The sequence below is a fragment of the Heterodontus francisci genome, chromosome 49 (assembly GCF_036365525.1).
Source record: "Heterodontus francisci isolate sHetFra1 chromosome 49, sHetFra1.hap1, whole genome shotgun sequence".
Taxonomy (NCBI): Eukaryota; Metazoa; Chordata; class Chondrichthyes; order Heterodontiformes; family Heterodontidae; genus Heterodontus; species Heterodontus francisci.
The window spans coordinates 11,233,948-11,252,014 of NC_090419.1; the positions used below are offsets into that span (position 1 = coordinate 11,233,948).

Sequence of the window (18,067 nt, forward strand, 5' to 3'; positions counted from 1 at the left end):
CCCCTTGTCCTCACCTCCAACCCCACCAACCTCTCTATGCAACGTATCACCCTTCACCATTTACACCGTCTCCACTGTGAGGCTGCCACTGAACACATCTTCCCCTTCCCCGCCCCTTTCAGCATTCCGAGGGGAGCGTCCCCTCTGCGACGCTCTGATCCACTCCTCAATGGCTCCTCACTCACCTCTGCCCTCTTCTCCTCTGTTTGGAGATGATGTAGGTGGTGATGATGCCGTCCCTCGTGACCCCCTTCCCGCTCCGCCATGTACACTTCCAGCAGGGTCCGGGCCTGCCCAGTTGCACACACTCACGGCCGTTGCAGCACAGACAGCGGGCCATTCGGCCCATCGATTCCACTCCGGTTCCCTCTGTCGGGCAATCCAGCCAGCCCCATTTCCCCCGCTCTGTACTAAACTCCATCTGCCACCTCCCTGCCCATTCTGCGAGCCCGCCTACGTCCCGTTGCTGTCGGCTACAGCTCACCTGATTCCACCACCGCCTCTGGGAGGTTTTGCTTTGTCCCGAAAAGGGCTCGAAAATAATCTTGGAGCCTGCTGTCTCTTCAGCTCTCGGAGACCCTCCCGCACGTCGATCGACTGCAGCAGCAGCGGATTCTGTGTCTTTTTCCGTCCTCAGAGGGCGACATCTCCCTCTCTCTCGCCCTCTGAGGACGGAAAACGTCTTACGGTTCATCCCGAACGCTTCCCGTCAGTGCATCCAGGATTTTGACCTGGTGATGATGAAGGAATGGCGATGTAGTTCCAGGACATTTAGTTTTAGTTTAGTTTAGAGATACAGCACTGAAACAGGCCCTTCGGCCCACCGAGTCTGTGCCGACCATCAACCACCCATTTATACTAATCCTACACTAATTCCATATTCCTACCACATCCCCACCTATCCCTATATTTCCCTACCACCTACCTATACTCGGGGCAATTTATAATGGCCAATTTACCTATCAACCTGCAAGTCTTTGGCTTGTGGGAGGAAACCGGAGCACCCGGAGAAAACCCACGCAGACACAGGGGGAACTTGCAAACTCCACACAGGCAGTACCCGGAATTGAACCCGGGTCCCTGGAGCTGTGAGGCTGCGGTGCTAACCACTGCGCCACTGTGCCGCCCAATGTGCCGACATCTCGAACTTTCTCCAGGTCCAACAAGAGGACATCGAGCAGAGGCGGTCATTCTGTTTTTCTCTCTCTCTCTCCACCCTCCCCCAACAGTGCGGCCGAGATTTTCCCAGCAGTTCCGATTTCCAGGGAGATTCGGCTTTTGTATTCGGGTTGGCCAGTGAACGTTAGCCGAGCCAGTGACACCCTATCACTGGGTTTTCCAATTCACACTCGCAAACCTCCCAAAAAGCAGCAAGGAATCGTTTCACATCTTACTCTCAGCCTGAGGAACATGCGTCTTCCATCTGATCTTTAGTCCCTCTCATAGGAACATGGGAACAGGAGGAGGCCATTCAGCCCCTCGAGCCTGTTCCTCCATTCAGTCAGACCATGGCTGATCTGTATTTTAACTCCATTTCCCCTCCTTGGTTCCCTAACCCTTAATCCCCTCACCCAACTAAAATCGATCAATCTCGGGTTTGAAATTCCCACTTGACCCCCGGCCTCGACAGCTTTCTGGGGGGGGAGAGAGTTCCAGATTTCCACTCCCCCCTTTGTGTGAAGAAGTACTTCCTCACATCACCCCTGAACGGCCTGGCTCAGATTTTAAGGTTCTGCCCCCTTGTTCTGGACTCTCCCCCCACCAGAGGAAATCGTTTCTCTCTATAGACCCGATCGAATATTTTAATCATCTTAAACCCCTCGATTAGATCACCCCCTTAATCTCCTACACTCGAGGGGATACAAACCCAGTCTGTGTAACCTGTTCTCGTTATTTAACCCTTTCAGTCCCGGGATCATTCTGGTGAATCTGCCCACTGAACCCTCTCCGAGGGTGATCTATCCTCCCTGAGGTGCAGGGCCCTCTTGTGCATGTGCTCTCTCTCTCTCTCTCACTCACTCTCTTCCCCCACCTCTGACCTCCATTGAAGATCCCACATCCCCTCCCTCCAAATCACACTGCCTCCACCCCATTAGCCCACCTAATCCTAGACTCTCTCTCCCCCCTTCCGCGCTTCACTCTCGCTGGAGACTGTCCGCCTGCTCTTCGTGCTGGCGGGAGAGGAGGAGAATGTTTTTGACGCAGTGAGTTGTTGTGATCTGGAACGCGCTGCCTGAAAGGGCGGTGGAAGCAGATTCAATCGTAACTTTCTAAAGGGGAATTGGAGAAATACTGGACGGGGAAAGATTTACAGGGATGTGGGGGAAAGAGCAGGAGGGGGAGTGGGATTAATTGGATAGAAGTTTCCAAGTGCTGGCACAGTGTCGATAAGCTGAATGGACTCCTCCCTGTGTTGCATGATACGATGATTGTAGGAACACCTCCCCCTTCCCTCACATTCCCCTATCCCTCTTAAACCCTACCAGCTTTTAAAACCAAATCTGAATGCCTTGGTGCTTCTGCAACACTCCCCCTCCTCACCTGTGAGCCTGCGTCACTCAGCCGAGTTTTTCACAGGCCCCCAGGTGGCAATCTTTACCATCGATTTAGATCAGACATACCAATGAAAGAAGTGCTTCCTCACATCACCCCCTGAACGGCCTGGCTCGGAGTTTAAGGTTCTCCCCCCCTTGTTCTGGACTCCCCCCACCACCACCAGAGGAAATAGTTTCTCTCTATCAACCCGATCGAATCCTTTAATCATCTTAAACCCCTCGATTAGATCACCCCCTTAATCTTCTACACTCGAGGGACTGTATAACAGACTCAAGAGGGGCTGAATGGCCACCGCCTGTCTTTACTTGTAGAGACACGCGCGTGTGCGCACACAAAAACAAACACACACACACAAACACACACACACAAACACACACACACACAAACACACACACACAAACAAACACACAAAGTCAATGTACCACAGACTGAAAATGATTTTAATTTTTTCATGCGCATATAAACATCATAAATACACAGGTTGTTTATCCAGCACGAACTGAGAGGGGCTGAATGGCCTCCTTTTGTACTGTAATGTCTCGAGGTCTGATAACCAACAGAGTGAGTTAAAGACGCCTCACGTCACAATCCGCAACAGGGTCCCACATTAAAAAATAAGTGTGGTCCCAGTTGTCAGCCTTAAGGCTTTGCTCAATACACAAGTATTTACACTTCACACCATCATCACTGCCCCCTCTCTCGGACTGCTCGGGTTCTCTCCCTAGTTCCTCTCCCGTTCCCCGTGCCTCTCACACGTGACTCTCTCCCGAAGGGGCTGCCACACGACACCGACCACCGCCCACCCCCTCCTCACTTCGGCGCCCCATTCTTGCCGTGGCGGCAATTCGCCCGCAGGGTGCGTCACGGCCCGACAAACATTTGCATTTGCTTTTTTGCGCCGAGGGAACCGCACGCTCCGGGCCCACCTCAGTGCAAATCAGGGAGCGGGGAGGGGTCTCTCTGTGGATCGAGGGACCCACAAGGGCCCAGTTCTGGGTGGGAACGAGTTGGGGGAAAGTGGGGAGGTGAGAGAACCTGGGTGACACGAAGGGAGGTGCAGGTTTACACAGTATCTTCAAACAAAGGTAATACATCACCCACACGGAGGGCGGTCTCAATATTTTATAAATATATACAAATAAAATGACCACATTTCTGAATGGATCACTGGACGAGAGCTGATCGACCATGGGGGGCAGCTGATTTTTTTTTTTTAAAATACCTCAGTCCTTCCCCCCCACCTCAGCGATTACATGAACCATCAAACTAGTGTTAAATCCCCATTACCTTGTTTCCTCTTCACCCCCCTCCCAACTCAGTCACACAGGGTGGGGGAGATGATGAGGGAGAAGACGGGAGTAGTGGTAAGGCAGGGGAATCAAACCAAGCCTCTCTGTTCGAATAAAGTCGGCCAGCAGGAGTCAGGGAATCTGACCGTGATCCATCAACACGACCTCACCTCCCCCCCCGACTCGCTGGAAAGACTGTGGCGACCTTGGGAGGGAAGGAAAAAAGGAGGCGCGATGCAAGCCATGGTCGAATTGCCTCTGGAACCCAGTCACCAACCGCAGAGTCAAGACGGGGGAGGTGAAGGGTGGGAATTGGGTCCATGTGGTAGCTCTGATAGGATTTCCCCCGCTGTGCTATCCATTGTTGGTGGCCTCACCAACTGTTCGAACCCGTGGGGTCGAACCCCCACTCGAGACTCGAGCCCCATAATTCAGACCCAACGCACTCCCCTGCTGCCACTGTCGGAGGGTCAGTACTGAGGGAGCGCCGCACTGTCGGAGGGTCAGTACTGAGGGAGCGCCGCACTGTCGGAGGGTCAGTACTGAGGGAGCGCCGCACTGTCGGAGGGTCAGTACTGAGGGAGCGCCGCACTGTCGGAGGGTCAGTACTGAGGGAGCGCCGCACTGTCGGAGGGTCAGTACTGAGGGAGCGTCGCACTGTCGGAGGGTCAGTACTGAGGGGGCGCCGCACTGTCGGAGGGTCAGTACTGAGGGAGCGTCGCACTGTCGGAGGGTCAGTACTGAGGGAGCGCCGCACTGTCGGAGGGTCAGTACTGAGGGAGCGCCGCACTGTCGGAGGGTCAGTACTGAGGGAGCGCCGCACTGTCGGAGGGTCAGTACTGAGGGAGTGCCGCACTGTCGGAGGGTCAGTACTGAGGGAGTGCCGCACTGTCGGAGGGTCAGTACTGAGGGGGCGCCGCACTGTCGGAGGGTCAGTACTGAGGGAGCGCCGCACTGTCGGAGGGTCAGTACTGAGGGAGCGTCGCACTGTCGGAGGGTCAGTACTGAGGGAGCGCCGCACTGTCGGAGGGTCAGTACTGAGGGAGCGCCGCACTGTCGGAGGGTCAGTACTGAGGGAGCGCCGCACTGTTGGAGGGTCAGTACTGAGGGAGCGCCGCACTGTCGGAGGGTCAGTACTGAGGGAGTGCCGCACTGTCGGAGGGTCAGTACTGAGGGAGCGCCGCACTGTCGGAGGGTCAGTACTGAGGGAGCGCCGCACTGTCGGAGGGTCAGTACTGAGGGAGTGCCGCACTGTCGGAGGGTCAGTACTGAGGGAGTGCCGCACTGTCGGAGGGTCAGTACTGAGGGAGCGCCGGACTGTCGGAGGGTCAGTACTGAGGGAGCGCCGCACTGTCGGAGGGGCTGTCTTTCAGGATGAGACGTTAAACCTGAGGCCCCCCGTCTGCCCTCTCAGGTGGATGTAAAAGATCCCACGGCCACTATTGGAAGAAGAGCAGGGGTTTTGTGGGGGCAGAGGGTGGGGAAAGAGTTCTCCCTGGTGTCCTGAGGCCCAATATCGACCGCCACGTTTACCCACTGTTGACAGGGCCATTCTCTGGGCTCCCGGTCAGCCCAAAGTGCCTGTCCTCCCACCACACGGTGGGGGAGGACAATAGAGTGTCCACTGCAGTCACGTCCAGTCCCTATAGGCTCTCCTGGCTGGAGCTGCAGCTGGGGCTGTCCCCGGGGGCCCAGACCCCTGCGGCCTTCAGTCTGGCTGGGTCCGTCTGCATCCATGGGTGGCACAGTATCTGCTCCAGGGTGGGTCGGTTGGAGGGTCTCTGAGATAGGCACCATCGAATCAGCTCCTCGCATTCTGCAGGGGGAGACAGAAGACCACCGTTAGATGTCACAGTTTGAGAAGGAAAGGAGGGATGTAGGAGAGAGAGGGAGCGAGGGAGTGAGGGGGAGAGGGAGACAGGCCAGGCTCGGGGGCCAAGGCTGTAAAACCCCCCCCACTGTACGCCTGAACGGTCACTTACCCTTTGAGATGCAACTGGGCAGCTGGAACACTCCAGCCAGGATCTCCTCGTCCCGCTCGAAGGGGATGTCTCCGCAGACCATGTCGTACAGCAAGATCCCAAGGGACCAGACGGTGGCGGAGCGGGCATGGTAACGGTGGTGGCTGATCCACTCTGGCGGGCTGTACACTCTCGTTCCTGAGAATTTCAGTCAAAAGAGAGAGAGTCAGAATGAGATTAAAAGCAAGGACAATTCATTGTGAGAGACTGACTGCACTCAATCCTTCTTTGGTAAGTCAATGGGTGCCAATTCCGTACTGAGCATCTACCCACCCACCCAATTGGTGGCGGGATATTCGACCTGGGGTGGCATCACGTGCCTGACATCCCTTTGGGATTCACTGGATTGCAAACAGGAGTACGGCAACAGGTTGTGACCATGCACACAGCACCAACAGGACCCTGGGACAGCTCTCCCAGCTCTCTCTGAAAGTGGAGTTGGAGGGGGTTTGCAAGTCATGTAGCTGTTTGCTCAGGGTGGGGGGGGTCTCACCCCCTCGGACCGGAGTCTGAAGGTTGTGCATTCGAGCTCCGTAATCCAGGTCCGACACTCCCCCCGGTGTCAGTACTGAGGGAGTGCCGCACTGTCGGAGGGTCAGTACCGAGGGGGCACCGCACTGTCGGAGGGTCAGTGCCGAGGGGGCACCGCACTGTCGGAGGGTCAGTGCCGAGGGAGCGCCGCACTGTCGGAGGGTCAGTGCCGAGGGAGCGCCGCACTGTCGGAGGGTCAGTGCCGAGGGAGCGCCGCACTGTCGGAGGGTCAGTGCCGAGGGAGCGCCGCACTGTCGGAGGGTCAGTGCCGAGGGAGCGCCGCACTGTCGGAGGGGCAGTACTGAGGGTGCGCCGCACTGTCGGAGGGGCAGTACTGAGGGAGCGCTGAATGGGGGCATTCTCACCAGTATCCTGGGGTCTAAGTTCATCTCTCCACTGGCACCAAGTGAAAAACAGGTCACCTGCGCCGTTTATCACACTGTTGGTTGTGACATCCTGCTGTGCACAAAATGTGGGACCCGGGTGACTGCACCTCCGGCCAAAAAGCAGCTTTGCCCGTGACGAGGGTGGGCTACCGGATCTCGCCGGGTTTTGGGGGAATTAGGAGGGGGAGCTGTAGTGGAATGGGTCCCGACCAAATCTCACCATCAAAATCAGTGTAGACGGTGTCCCGCAGGAAGGCTCCCGAACCGAAATCGATGAGCTTCAGCTCGCCGGTGCGGAGATCGACCAGGAGGTTCTCGTCCTTGACGTCGCGGTGCGTGACCCCGCAGGCGTGGCAGTGCCCCAGCGCCTCGACTGCCTGGCGGAAGAAGACCCCCGCCCGCTCCTCGCCCAGCGGGCCCTGTTCTGTGATCAGATCAAAGAGGTCCTTGCTGCTGGCCGGGCGCTCCATCACTAACAGGTAGCCGTCCGGCCGGGAGAACCAGTCGAGCAGCTGGATCACACCCCTGTGCTCGGATGAGGACACTCTCAGCATGAGCACAATCTCCAGAGGCACACGACTGTCATTCTGTGAGAGGAAGGGTGAAATAGGTTAGTCCAGAAAGTGTATAATAAACACAGCAGCCCCTGCTAATCCACACCTTCCTGTTCAAATTAAAGAAAGAATTCCCCCCACCCCCCCCACCGGCCTGAGTGTGGGGTCACTGCTGTCCCCGAGTCAGAAAGTCACGGGATCGAGCCCCCCTCAATCCACACACCTGAGCACAGAAATAAATCTAGGCTGACATTCCCAGTGCCAGTACTGAGGGAGTGCCGCACTGTCGGAGGGTCAGTACTGAGGGAGCGTCGCACTGTCGGAGGGTCAGTACTGAGGGAACGCCGCACTGTCGGAGGGTCAGTACTGAGGGAGCGTCGCACTGTCGGAGGGTCAGTACTGAGGGAGCGCCGCACTGTCGGAGGGTCAGTACTGAGGGAGCGCCGCACTGTCGGAGGGTCAGTACTGAGGGAGCGCCGCACTGTCGGAGGGTCAGTACTGAGGGAGCGTCGCACTGTCGGAGGGTCAGTACTGAGGGAGTGCCGCACTGTCGGAGGGTCAGTACTGAGGGAGTGCCGCACTGTCGGAGGGTCAGTACTGAGGGAGTGCCGCACTGTCGGAGGGTCAGTACTGAGGGAGCGCCGCACTGTCGGAGGGTCAGTACTGAGGGAGCGCCGCACTCCCGCAGGGTCAGTACTGAGGGAGCGCCGCACTGTCGGAGGGTCAGTACTGAGGGAGCGCCGCACTGTCGGAGGGTCAGTACTGAGGGAGTGCCGCACTGTCGGAGGGTCAGTACTGAGGGAGCGCCGCACTGTCGGAGGGTCAGTACTGAGGGAGTGCCGCACTGTCGGAGGGTCAGTACTGAGGGAGTGCCGCACTGTCGGAGGGTCAGTACTGAGGGAGTGCCGCGCTGTCGGAGGGTCAGTACTGAGGGAGTGCCGCGCTGTCGGAGGGTCAGTACTGAGGGAGCGCCGCACTGTCGGAGGGTCAGTACTGAGGGAGTGCCGCACTGTCGGAGGGTCAGTACTGAGGGAGCGCCGCACTGTCGGAGGGTCAGTACTGAGGGAGTGCCGCACTGTCGGAGGGTCAGTACTGAGGGAGCGCCGCACTGTCGGAGGGTCAGTACTGAGGGAGTGCCGCACTGTTGTCATGCCCGTTAATCGTTTTTCACCTTCTCCGGTAACTCAGTGTCTTTTTTACATTCTGGAGACCAGAACCGTGTACAGAATTCCAAATGTGATCTCACCATGGCTCAGTGACTCTGACTTTCGGATCTATAGAAGTGTAACGAAGGGGGTTTCGATCGGGTAGACGTAGAGAAGATGTTTCCACTTGTGGGGGGAGACCAGAACTAGGGGGCCATCAATATAAGACAGTCAGTAATAAATCCAATGGGGAATTCAGGAGAAACTCCTTTCCCCAGAGAGTGGTGAGAATGTGGAACTCGCTCCCACAGGGAGTGGTTGAGGTGAATAGTATTGATGTATTTAAGGGGGGAAGCTGGATAAACACACGAGGGAGAGAGGAATAGAAGGATATGGTGATGGGGGGAGATGAAGTAGGTGGGATTGTACAGAGCTGCACAGAAGTGAACATCGAGGCAGATACAACCATGTAATTTTAAAAACCCTGCGTGGGGCGGTTGGGGGGGGGGGGGGGGGGTGGGGGAGAGAGAGACACCAAATGACAACTTCTGTTGTAATTATTTTTTAACGTATCACTTTCCTGGGGATTCCCACCAGGCTGACATCACAGAGAGTGAAGTTCAAGTAAACATTGCCTTCGAGATAATGAAATTGTGGGAGGGTGGAGGAGGTAAATAAATCACAAAACAGAGGGTTTAAAAACAAGCAAAAGGACAAACTACAGCTGCTGCAAATAGTTTTGCTCAGAGTTGTAAACGGGGGGTGGTGGGGGGGGGGGGGGGGGGGGGGGGGGGGGGGAGGCTGATGACTGCACAGGAAGATCCCGGTCAGGTTAAAAAGCCCCGAATGAACCAGTTTCGAACAGGAGGATATCCACTCACCAGGCTACCCCAAGCCACGACTTTCTTCCTGGGCACGTACTTAATCGCCACCTGCCACAGAAAGGGAATCAAAATTACCCGAATGAACTGGTATTCGACACTACATCTCTCACGTTGCGTTGTAATTAAACCCCCACCCTGTCTCCCTCCCCTGTTCAGCAAATCCTGCAGACGTAAATACCTAACTTGTCAATTATTTTGGTTCCCTTCACTCCCGCACCATTTCCCCGCTCACATTTTATAAATTATTGCACTAAAAGCAAAAGCCGCTCGTAGATCTGTTTGTGTGTGTGTCACTGTGTGTTTCTGTATGTTTAAGTCTGTGTGTGTGTGTTTAGCTTTGTGTGTGTGTTTGTGTGTCACTGTGTGTTTCTGTATGTTTAAGTCTGTGTGTGTGTTTGTGTGTCACTGTGTGTTTCTGTATGTTTAAGTCTGTGTGTGTGTTTGTGTGTCACTGTGTGTTTCTGTATGTTTAAGTCTGTGTGTGTGTTTGTGTGTCACTGTGTGTTCCTGTATGTTTAAGTCTGTGTGTGTGTGTTTAGCTTTGTGTGTGTGTTTGTGTGTCACTGTGTGTTTCTGTATGTTTAAGTCTGTGTGTGTGTTTGTGTGTCACTGTGTGTTTCTGTATGTTTAAGTCTGTGTGTGTGTGTTTAGCTCTGTGTGTGTGTTTGTGTGTCACTGTGTGTTTCTGTATGTTTAAGTCTGTGTGTGTGTGTGTGTGTGTTTAGCTCTGTGTGTGTGTTTGTGTGTCACTGTGTGTTTCTGTATGTTTAAGTCTGTGTGTGTGTGTGTGTTTAGCTCTGTGTGTGTGTTTGTGTGTCACTGTGTGTTTCTGTATGTTTAAGTCTGTGTGTGTGTGTTTAGCTCTGTGTGTGTGTCTGTGTGTCACTGTGTGTTTCTGTATGTTTAAGTCTGTGTGTGTGTGTGTGTTTAGCTCTGTGTGTGTGTCTGTGTGTCACTGTGTGTTTCTGTATGTTTAAGTCTGTGTGTGTGTGTGTGTGTGTGTGTGTGTGTGTGTTTAGCTCTGTGTGTGTGTGTGTGTCACTGTGTGTTTCTGTATGTTTAAGTCTGTGTGTGTGTATCTCTCGGTGTCTTAATCTGTGTGTGTTTCATTAATGCCCTTCTTTGCCTCTCTCTTACCGGAGCCCCGTCCGAGTTCCTCACCGCGGAGTAGACAGTCCCAAACCCACCGCTGCCCAGCTGATTGTCCACTCGATACAGCTTCTCAAAAGGTTCTCTCTCCTTCACTGCGGGGTGCAAGTCAGAGAGAGAGAGAAAATTACATCCCATCCAAATGATCCCAGGGTTACTTTCTGTGCAGCAAAACATATCCCACATCAAAAGCAGAGTGAAGAAGCCAAAATTGTTCCTTGTGACAAGTGATCGAACTGCTCTCGTCCCGTCCCAACCCACTAAACTCAACTGGGAATAAATGACAACTTTCTGACTGTCTCCACCCTCTCTCTCTCCCTCCCTCCCTCCCTCTCTCTGTCTCTCTCTCTCTGTCCCTGTTTCTCTACCTCCCCCGTGTGTCTGTCTCTGACTCTCTCCCTCTCTGTGTCTCCCTCTGTGTCCCTGTCTCCCTCCCTCCCCCGTGTGTCTGTCTCTGTCTCCCTCTCTCCGTGTCTCCCTCTGTCTCCCTGTCTCTCTCCCTCCCCTGTGTGTCTGTCTCTGTCTCTCTCTGTCTCTCTCTGTGTCTGTCTCTCTCTGTCTCCCTGTCTCTCTCCCTCCCCCGTGTGTCTGTCTCTGTCTCTCTCTCTGTCTCCCTCTGTGTGTCTCTGTCTCCCTCTCTCCGTGTCTCCCTCTCTCCGTGTCTCCCTCTGTGTCCCTGTCTCTCTCCCTCCCCTGTGTGTCTGTCTCTGTCTCTCTCTGTCTCCCTCTGTGTCTGTCTCTCTCTGTCTCCCTGTCTCTCTCCCTCCCCCGTGTCTCTGTCTCTGTCTCCCTCTGTGTCTGTCTCTCTCTGTGTCTCCCTCTGTGTCCCTGTCTCTCACCCTCCCCTGTGTGTCTGTCTCTGTCTCCCTCTGTGTCTCTGTCTCCCTCTGTGTCTCTGTCTCCCTCTGTGACCCCCTCTCTCTCTGTCTCTCTCTGTCTCCCTGTCTCTCTCCCTCCCCCGTGTGTCTGTCTCTGTCTCCCTCTGTGTCTCTGTCTCCCTCTGTGTCTCTGTCTCCCTCTGTGACCCCCTCTCTCTGTGTCTCCCTCTGTGTCCCTGTCTCTCTCCCTCCCCTGTGTGTCTGTCTCTGTCTCCCTCTGTGTCTGTCTCTCTCTGTCTCCCTGTCTCTCACCCTCCCCCGTGTGTCTGTCTCTGTCTCTCTCTCTCTGTCTCCCTCTGTGTGTCTCTGTCTCCCTCTCTTTGTGTCTCCCTCTGTGTCCCTGTCTCTCACCCTCCCCTGTGTGTCTGTCTCTGTCTCTCTCTGTCTCCCTCTGTGTCTGTCTCTCTCTGTCTCCCTGTCTCTCTCCCTCCCCTGTGTGTTTGTCTCTGTCTCTCTCTGTCTCCCTCTGTGTCTGTCTCTCTCTGTCTCCCTGTCTCTCTCCCTCCCCTGTGTGTCTGTCTCTGTCTCTCTCTGTCTCCCTCTGTGTCTGTCTCTCTCTGTGTCTCCCTCTGTGTCCCTGTCTCTCACCCTCCCCTGTGTGTCTGTCTCTCTCTGCAATCCCCGTCCGTTTGCCTCGGAGTCTCTTCCCCCCCTCTCTCTCTCTCTCCCTCCCTCCCTCCTTCAACCTGTCTGCCCTTTCTTCCCCGCTCCCCCAAGTCCTACCCCTGCGCCTCTCTCTTTCACCCTCACCCTCGAACTCAGAATTCCGCTCCCTTCTCCCAGATTCCAACCGGCAACGGGACAAACTTTCAGGAAAACTCCCGGGATGGTGCGGAGAGAAAAGGCGAACTGGTACCTGCGTGAGACGGGAGAGTGGGCTGCTGACAGCAGAGGGTCCCGAACTTCTTCGACAACATGACTCTCCTCTTCCAAGTTCGGGAGTCGGTTTCCTCTGGTCAAAAAAAATACTAATAATTTAATCCACACACAAAAAAAACCCCCCCTCCTCATTCAGACAGAGCCTCAGATGAATGAGACGAGTCAGCAGAGACCGGAGTGTTTGCCTTGTCCCGTGTTGTTGTTGGTTACACACGATGTATCCGTTTGCTCGCTCATGTATCAAGATTCCAACCAATCAGCGCCCTGCCTGCTTGTTCTTTGAAACATCGCCCGGACCAATCACAGCGCCCCGCCGGTGTCTCCGCGTTCTGAGGCTACTTTGGGAGGGAGAGATTTTCTCTCCCCTGACTCCCTCTCTCTCCAAATTCATGAACCGAGTTGCACTTTTCACCCCCCCCTCGACCTCCTGAAAACCGCTGCAAGTTTTTCCAATCTTTTCCCTGTGTCTAGAAAGTCTCTGAGAGTTTATTTATTATCCACACACACACAGGGGGCAAACCCAGTATCTCAGACACAAAAACAAGAAATGCTGGATTCACTCAGCAGGTCTGGCAGCATCTGTACAAAGAGAAGCAGAGTTAACGTTTCAGCTCACTGACCCTTCTTCATTCTGCTTGCACTGACCGATCACACGTTTAAATATCTGAATCAATCCCCCTCCTCCCTCCCTGTCCCCACCACCCCCCCCCCCAAAAAAAAACTAACATTCCTGCTCTTCCAAAGAGGCTCACCAACTTCTCCGATCACGGACACTCGACATTCGCGCGAGTCCAAATGAGGAGTGGGGATTCGGCCATTCGACTGCAGCGTGCATCACGCCAGGTTCTGTCACTCTCGCCTCACAGGGCACCTCTTAGAGCGGCGGGGTGAGCAAAGGGCGATGTGGTTCCTGCCTGACCCTGGACTGCTCTCAGCACTGATCCTCCCACAGCGCCGTGCTCCCTCAGCACTGACCCTCCGACAGTGCGGCGCTCCCTCAGTAATGACCCTCCGACAGTGCGGCACTCCCTCAGTAATGACCCTCCGACAGTGCGGCGCTCCCTCAGTAATGACCCTCCGACAGTGCGGCACTCCCTCAGTAATGACCCTCCGACAGTGCGGCGCTCCCTCAGTAATGACCCTCCGACAGTGCGGCGCTCCCTCAGTACTGACCCTCCGACAGTGCGGCGCTCCCTCAGTACTGACCCTCCGACAGTGTGGCACTCCCTCAGTACTGACCCTCCGACAGTGCGGCGCTCCCTCAGTACTGACCCTCCGACAGTGCAGCGCTCCCTCAGTACTGACCCTCAGACAGTGCGGCACTCCCTCAGTACTGACCCTCCGACAGTGCGGCACTCCCTCAGTAATGACCCTCCGACAGTGCGGCGCTCCCTCAGTAATGACCCTCCGACAGTGCGGCGCTCCCTCAGTAATGACCCTCCGACAGTGCAGCGCTCCCTCAGCACTGACCCTCCGACAGTGCGGCACTCCCTCAGTAATGACCCTCCGACAGTGCGGCGCTCCCTCAGTAATGACCCTCCGACAGTGCAGCGCTCCCTCAGCACTGACCCTCCGACAGTGCGGCGCTCCCTCAGTAATGACCCTCCGACAGTGCGGCACTCCCTCAGTAATGACCCTCCGACAGTGCGGCGCTCCCTCAGTAATGACCCTCCGACAGTGCGGCGCTCCCTCAGCACTGACCCTCCGACAGTGCGGCGCTCCCTCAGTAATGACCCTCCGACAGTGCGGCACTCCCTCAGTAATGACCCTCCGACAGTGCGGCACTCCCTCAGTAATGACCCTCCGACAGTGCAGCGCTCCCTCAGCACTGACCCTCCGACAGTGCGGCGCTCCCTCAGTAATGACCCTCCGACAGTGCGGCACTCCCTCGGTACTGACCCTCCGACAGTGCGAAGCTCCCTCAGTACTGACCCTCCGACAGTGCGGCACTCCCTCGGTACTAACCCTCCGACAGTGCGAGCTCCCTCGGTACTGACCCTCCGACAGTGCGGCACTCCCTCGGTACTGACCCTCCAACAGTGCGGCACTCCCTCAGTACTGTCCCTCCAACAGTGCGGCACTCCCTCAGTAATGACCCTCCGACAGTGCGGCACTCCCTCGGTATTAACCCTCCGACAGTGCGGCGCTCCCTCGTTACTGACCCCCCGACAGCACGGCGCTCCCTCGGTACCGACCCTCCGACAGGGCGGCGCTCCCTCAGTACCGACCCTCCGACAGTGCGGGGCTCCCTCGGTACCATCCCTCCGACAGGGCGGCGCTCCCTCAGTACTGACCCTCCGACAGCGCGGCGTTCCCTCAGTACCGACCCTCCGACAACGCGGGGCTCCCTCGGTACCGACCCTCCGACAGCGCGGGGCTCCCTCGGTACTGACCCTCCAACAACGCGGGGCTCCCTCGGTACCGACCCACCGACAACGCGGGGCTCCCTCGGTACCGACCCTCCGACAGCGCGGCCCTCCCTCGGTACTGACCCTCCGACAGCGCGGGGCTCCCTCGGTACCGACCCTCGGACAGCGCGGCGCTCCCTCGGTACCGACCCTCGGACAGCGCAGCGCTCCCTCGGTACCGACCCTCCGACAGCGCGGCGCTCCCTCACTAGTGACACTGGGGGAGTGTCAGCCTGGCTTATGGGACTCGAACGTCCAACTCCTGACTGTGAGCCAAGAATGGGACCCACTGAGACACAGCTGGTACCTTAATGGCGAGGACTATGATGAGGTCTCCCAGTGCTTCAGCAGCTGTCTCTTCACTGAGCTGTGTGGAAAGGTTAACTGAATGTTCAGCAGGACCGCCAGCTTGGTTGAATAACAATCCTACTGCTTCTCCTACTCAAGAGTAAGTGGTCTTCGTCTGTCCTCCATGTCCCAGATTAGTAGAAAAAAAATCACCTTCCAGGGCCACCGTTATCAGTCAAATGTATTTGCAGCAGGGACGGGGAGTGTATTAGCACTGGAGACGATGCACACTATCGTCAAATACTTGACTCGTGAAGAGTGTAGACGTTAGCATTGGGAAACGCCAGTAGTTGTGTTTGAAATCCTCTCACCCAAGGCTTGGTTGTAATAACCCCTTTAGGCGTAATTAATATTGCCCTTTTCCTTAAAGGGGAGCACATGGTCAGTGAGACTGCGATGAGGTGTTGTCGGTGGGGAGGATAGAAGGTAACAGGATGATGTAAATGATTGCATTGTGCGACAGAGGGGGAGAGCAAGATCATGTGTGTTATAGGAAGAGAGCATTGTGCAAGTGTCAAATACATTAGACTGATGCAAGTCAGTGTGCGCTCTCAAATGGACACAAGAGCCACCGTGGGAAGGAGAACGGGAGAGCACACCCGAGCTGATATTTAATTCCACAGCTTAGGCGGCTGAAAGCACAGCTGCAAGTGGTGGAGTGATGAAAATCAGGGGAAGCACAAGATGCCCGATTTCGAGGAGCACAGAATTTCTTGAAGGGTTGTGGGGCTGGAGGAGGTGACAGAGATAGGGAGGCGGCGAGGTGGGTCAGTGACTGCAGGATGGGCAACGAGGAAATGGGATTTGGTGAGAGTTAGCACACGGGGTAGCAGAATTCTGGATGAGCTGAAGCTTACAGATCCTTGAAAGTTTGTTATTATTCGTCCATGGGATGTGGGCAGCGCTGGCTAAGCCAACATTTATTGCCCATGAGAAGGTGGTGGTGAGCCACCTACTTGAACCGCTGCAGTCCGTGTGGGGTAGGTACACCCACAGTGCTTTTAGGGAGGGAGTTCCACGATTTTGACCCAGTGACAGTGAAGGAACGGTGATATAGTTCCAAGTCAGGATGGTGTGTGGCTCAGAGGGGAACTTGCAGGTGGTGATGTTCCCATGCATCTGCTGCCCTTGTCCTTCTAGGTGGCAGAGATCGTGGGTTTGGAAGGTGCTGTCGAAGGAGCCTTGGTGCATTGCTGCAGTCCATCTTGTAGATGGTACACACTGCTGCCACTGTGCGTCGGTGGTGGAGGGAGTGAATGTTGGAGGTGGTGGATGGTGTGCCAATCAAGCGGGCTGCTTTGTCCTGGATGGTGTCAAACATCTGAGTGTTGTTGGAGCTGCACCCATCCAGGCAAGTGGAGAGTATTCCATCACACTCCTGACTTGTGCCTTGTAGATGGTGGACAGGCTTTGGGGAGTCAGGAGGTGAGTTACTCGCCTCAGGATTCCCCACCTCTGACCTGCTCTTGTAGCCACGGTATTTATGTGGCTACTCCAGTTCAGTTTCTGGTCAATGGTAACCTCTCGCATGTTGATAGTGGGGGATTCAGCGATGGTAATGCCATTGAATCTCAAGGGGAGATGGTTAGATTCTCTCTTGGTGGAGATGGTCATTGCCTGGCACTTGTGTGGTACAAATATTACTTGTCACACATTGTTGTCCAGGTCTTGCCACATCTGGACATGGACTGCTTCAGTATCAGAGGAGTCGCGAATGGTGAACATTGCGCAATCATCAGTGAACATCCCCACTTCTGACCTTATGATTGAAGGAAGGTCATTGATGAAGCAGCTGAAGATGGTTGGGCCGAGGATACTACCCTGCGGAACTTCTGCAGAGATGTCCTAGGACTGAGATGATTGACCTCCAACAACCACAACCATCTTCTTTGTGCTAGGTATGACTCCAACCAGCGGAGAGTTTTCCCCCCGATTCCCATTGACTCCACTTTTGGTGCCACAGTCAGTCCAATTCTGCTTTGACGTCAGCAGTTACTCTCACCTCGGGAATTTCAAGACTGAGATTGCGAGATTTTTGTCAGGAGCAAAGGAGGTAGATGGAGCGGAGATACAGATCACGTGATGCGACTGACTGGCAGTGCTAGGCTCAAAGGACTGAATGACCTCTTCCTCTTCCTACGAAGACCCATGAAAAGCACAAAAGCTACAACAGTCCAAGAGATTAAAGTTTATTGTAACCAAACAAATCGAAAGGAGGGGACGATGATTCCAATCATTAACTTGGAGGATGGCGAGTGTACGTTTTACCCTTGGAGGTATCACCAACTGCAGCAGACTGCTCCTGCATCCGTGTACATTCCACCCCCCCCCCCCCCCCCCCCACACCAGTCGTCAAAGCAGTCCTTGACTTACAAAGTCACTCCCAACTGCCATTAAACGGTTACGGTTGCGGGTTTGATGCCCGCCTCAGTTGATAGGACACAGCCAGCGTTCCACTGCCCCCTCCCGCAGAAATCATTCTGATTTGAATCACGTTGCAAGGACAACTGCAACTCAGCACAGGCCAGCTATTCCACTACCGCCAGCATCGCAGCCAGTTCCTCTCCTCTGCCCACCAGCCAGCTTGGTGGTGGAGGGAGGGGAGAGCCCAGTCTCACACCAGACCCCGTAGACGGGCTGATGGATTCACTCTGTAAATCCTGAAGATGAAGCCATCTGGATAGATCATCAGGAACAAAGAAACTCCATTTCAAAACCATCCCAAATTCATTTCAAAGTATAATGAATGATTTTTTTTCTTGAAAAAAAAAAAGTGCACCCCTCCCTTTCCCACGAGGTTTCTGCACCTGTACAAAGACTCCCACTTCTACAGTACCTTCCACCATCTCAGACTAACACCCCCGCCAAAGCGATTCACAGCTAATTTGTGCACAGCAAACTTCCACAAACAGCAGCGAGTTAAATGACCCAGATCAGGTTTCTGGTGATGTTGGTTGAGGGATAAATATCGGCCCCAGGACTCCGGGGAGAACTCACCGCCGCCCCCCCCCCCGCCACCTCACCCCGCTCTTCTTCCAA

General features: G+C 55.2%; 2 protein-coding genes across 2 annotated transcripts in view; both read right to left on the bottom strand.

Annotated features, from left to right (window-relative positions):
* Window positions 1-2,975: 2,975 nt before the first annotated feature.
* On the bottom strand, window positions 2,976-12,508 carry LOC137358382 (serine/threonine-protein kinase pim-3-like). Its single transcript, XM_068024322.1, has 6 exons — window positions 12,250-12,508; window positions 10,504-10,610; window positions 9,364-9,414; window positions 7,004-7,370; window positions 5,828-6,004; window positions 2,976-5,661 (listed from the first exon to the last, which is right to left on the bottom strand). Exons 1-6 carry the CDS (start codon window positions 12,308-12,310, stop codon window positions 5,489-5,491), a joined length of 936 nt encoding a protein of 311 aa, XP_067880423.1. The 5' UTR covers window positions 12,311-12,508; the 3' UTR covers window positions 2,976-5,488.
* Window positions 12,509-14,918: 2,410 nt separating this feature from the next.
* otud5a (OTU deubiquitinase 5a) overlaps window positions 14,919-18,067 on the bottom strand; it is a 78,738-nt gene continuing 75,589 nt past the window's right edge. Inside the window, exons 7-10 of the mRNA XM_068024306.1 lie at window positions 17,434-17,508; window positions 17,031-17,164; window positions 15,551-15,632; window positions 14,919-15,047 (exon numbers count right to left, since the gene is read on the bottom strand). Of these exons, the coding sequence (XP_067880407.1) occupies window positions 14,919-15,047; window positions 15,551-15,632; window positions 17,031-17,164; window positions 17,434-17,508 (420 nt within the window). The remainder of the gene's footprint in view (window positions 15,048-15,550; window positions 15,633-17,030; window positions 17,165-17,433; window positions 17,509-18,067) is intronic.

Excerpts from the sequence above, each read along its gene's own strand:
- LOC137358382 (XM_068024322.1), bottom strand. The coding sequence starts at position 12,310 with ATGTTGTCGAAGAAGTTCGGGACCCTCTGCTGTCAGCAGCCCACTCTC. Across the intron at positions 10,611-12,249 it reads CACTCTCCCGTCTCACGCAG|TGAAGGAGAGAGAACCTTTT; the intron begins GTACCAGTTCGC and ends TGCACCCCGCAG. Across the intron at positions 5,662-5,827 it reads GCCCAGTTGCATCTCAAAGG|AATGCGAGGAGCTGATTCGA; the intron begins GTAAGTGACCGT and ends CTCCCCCTGCAG.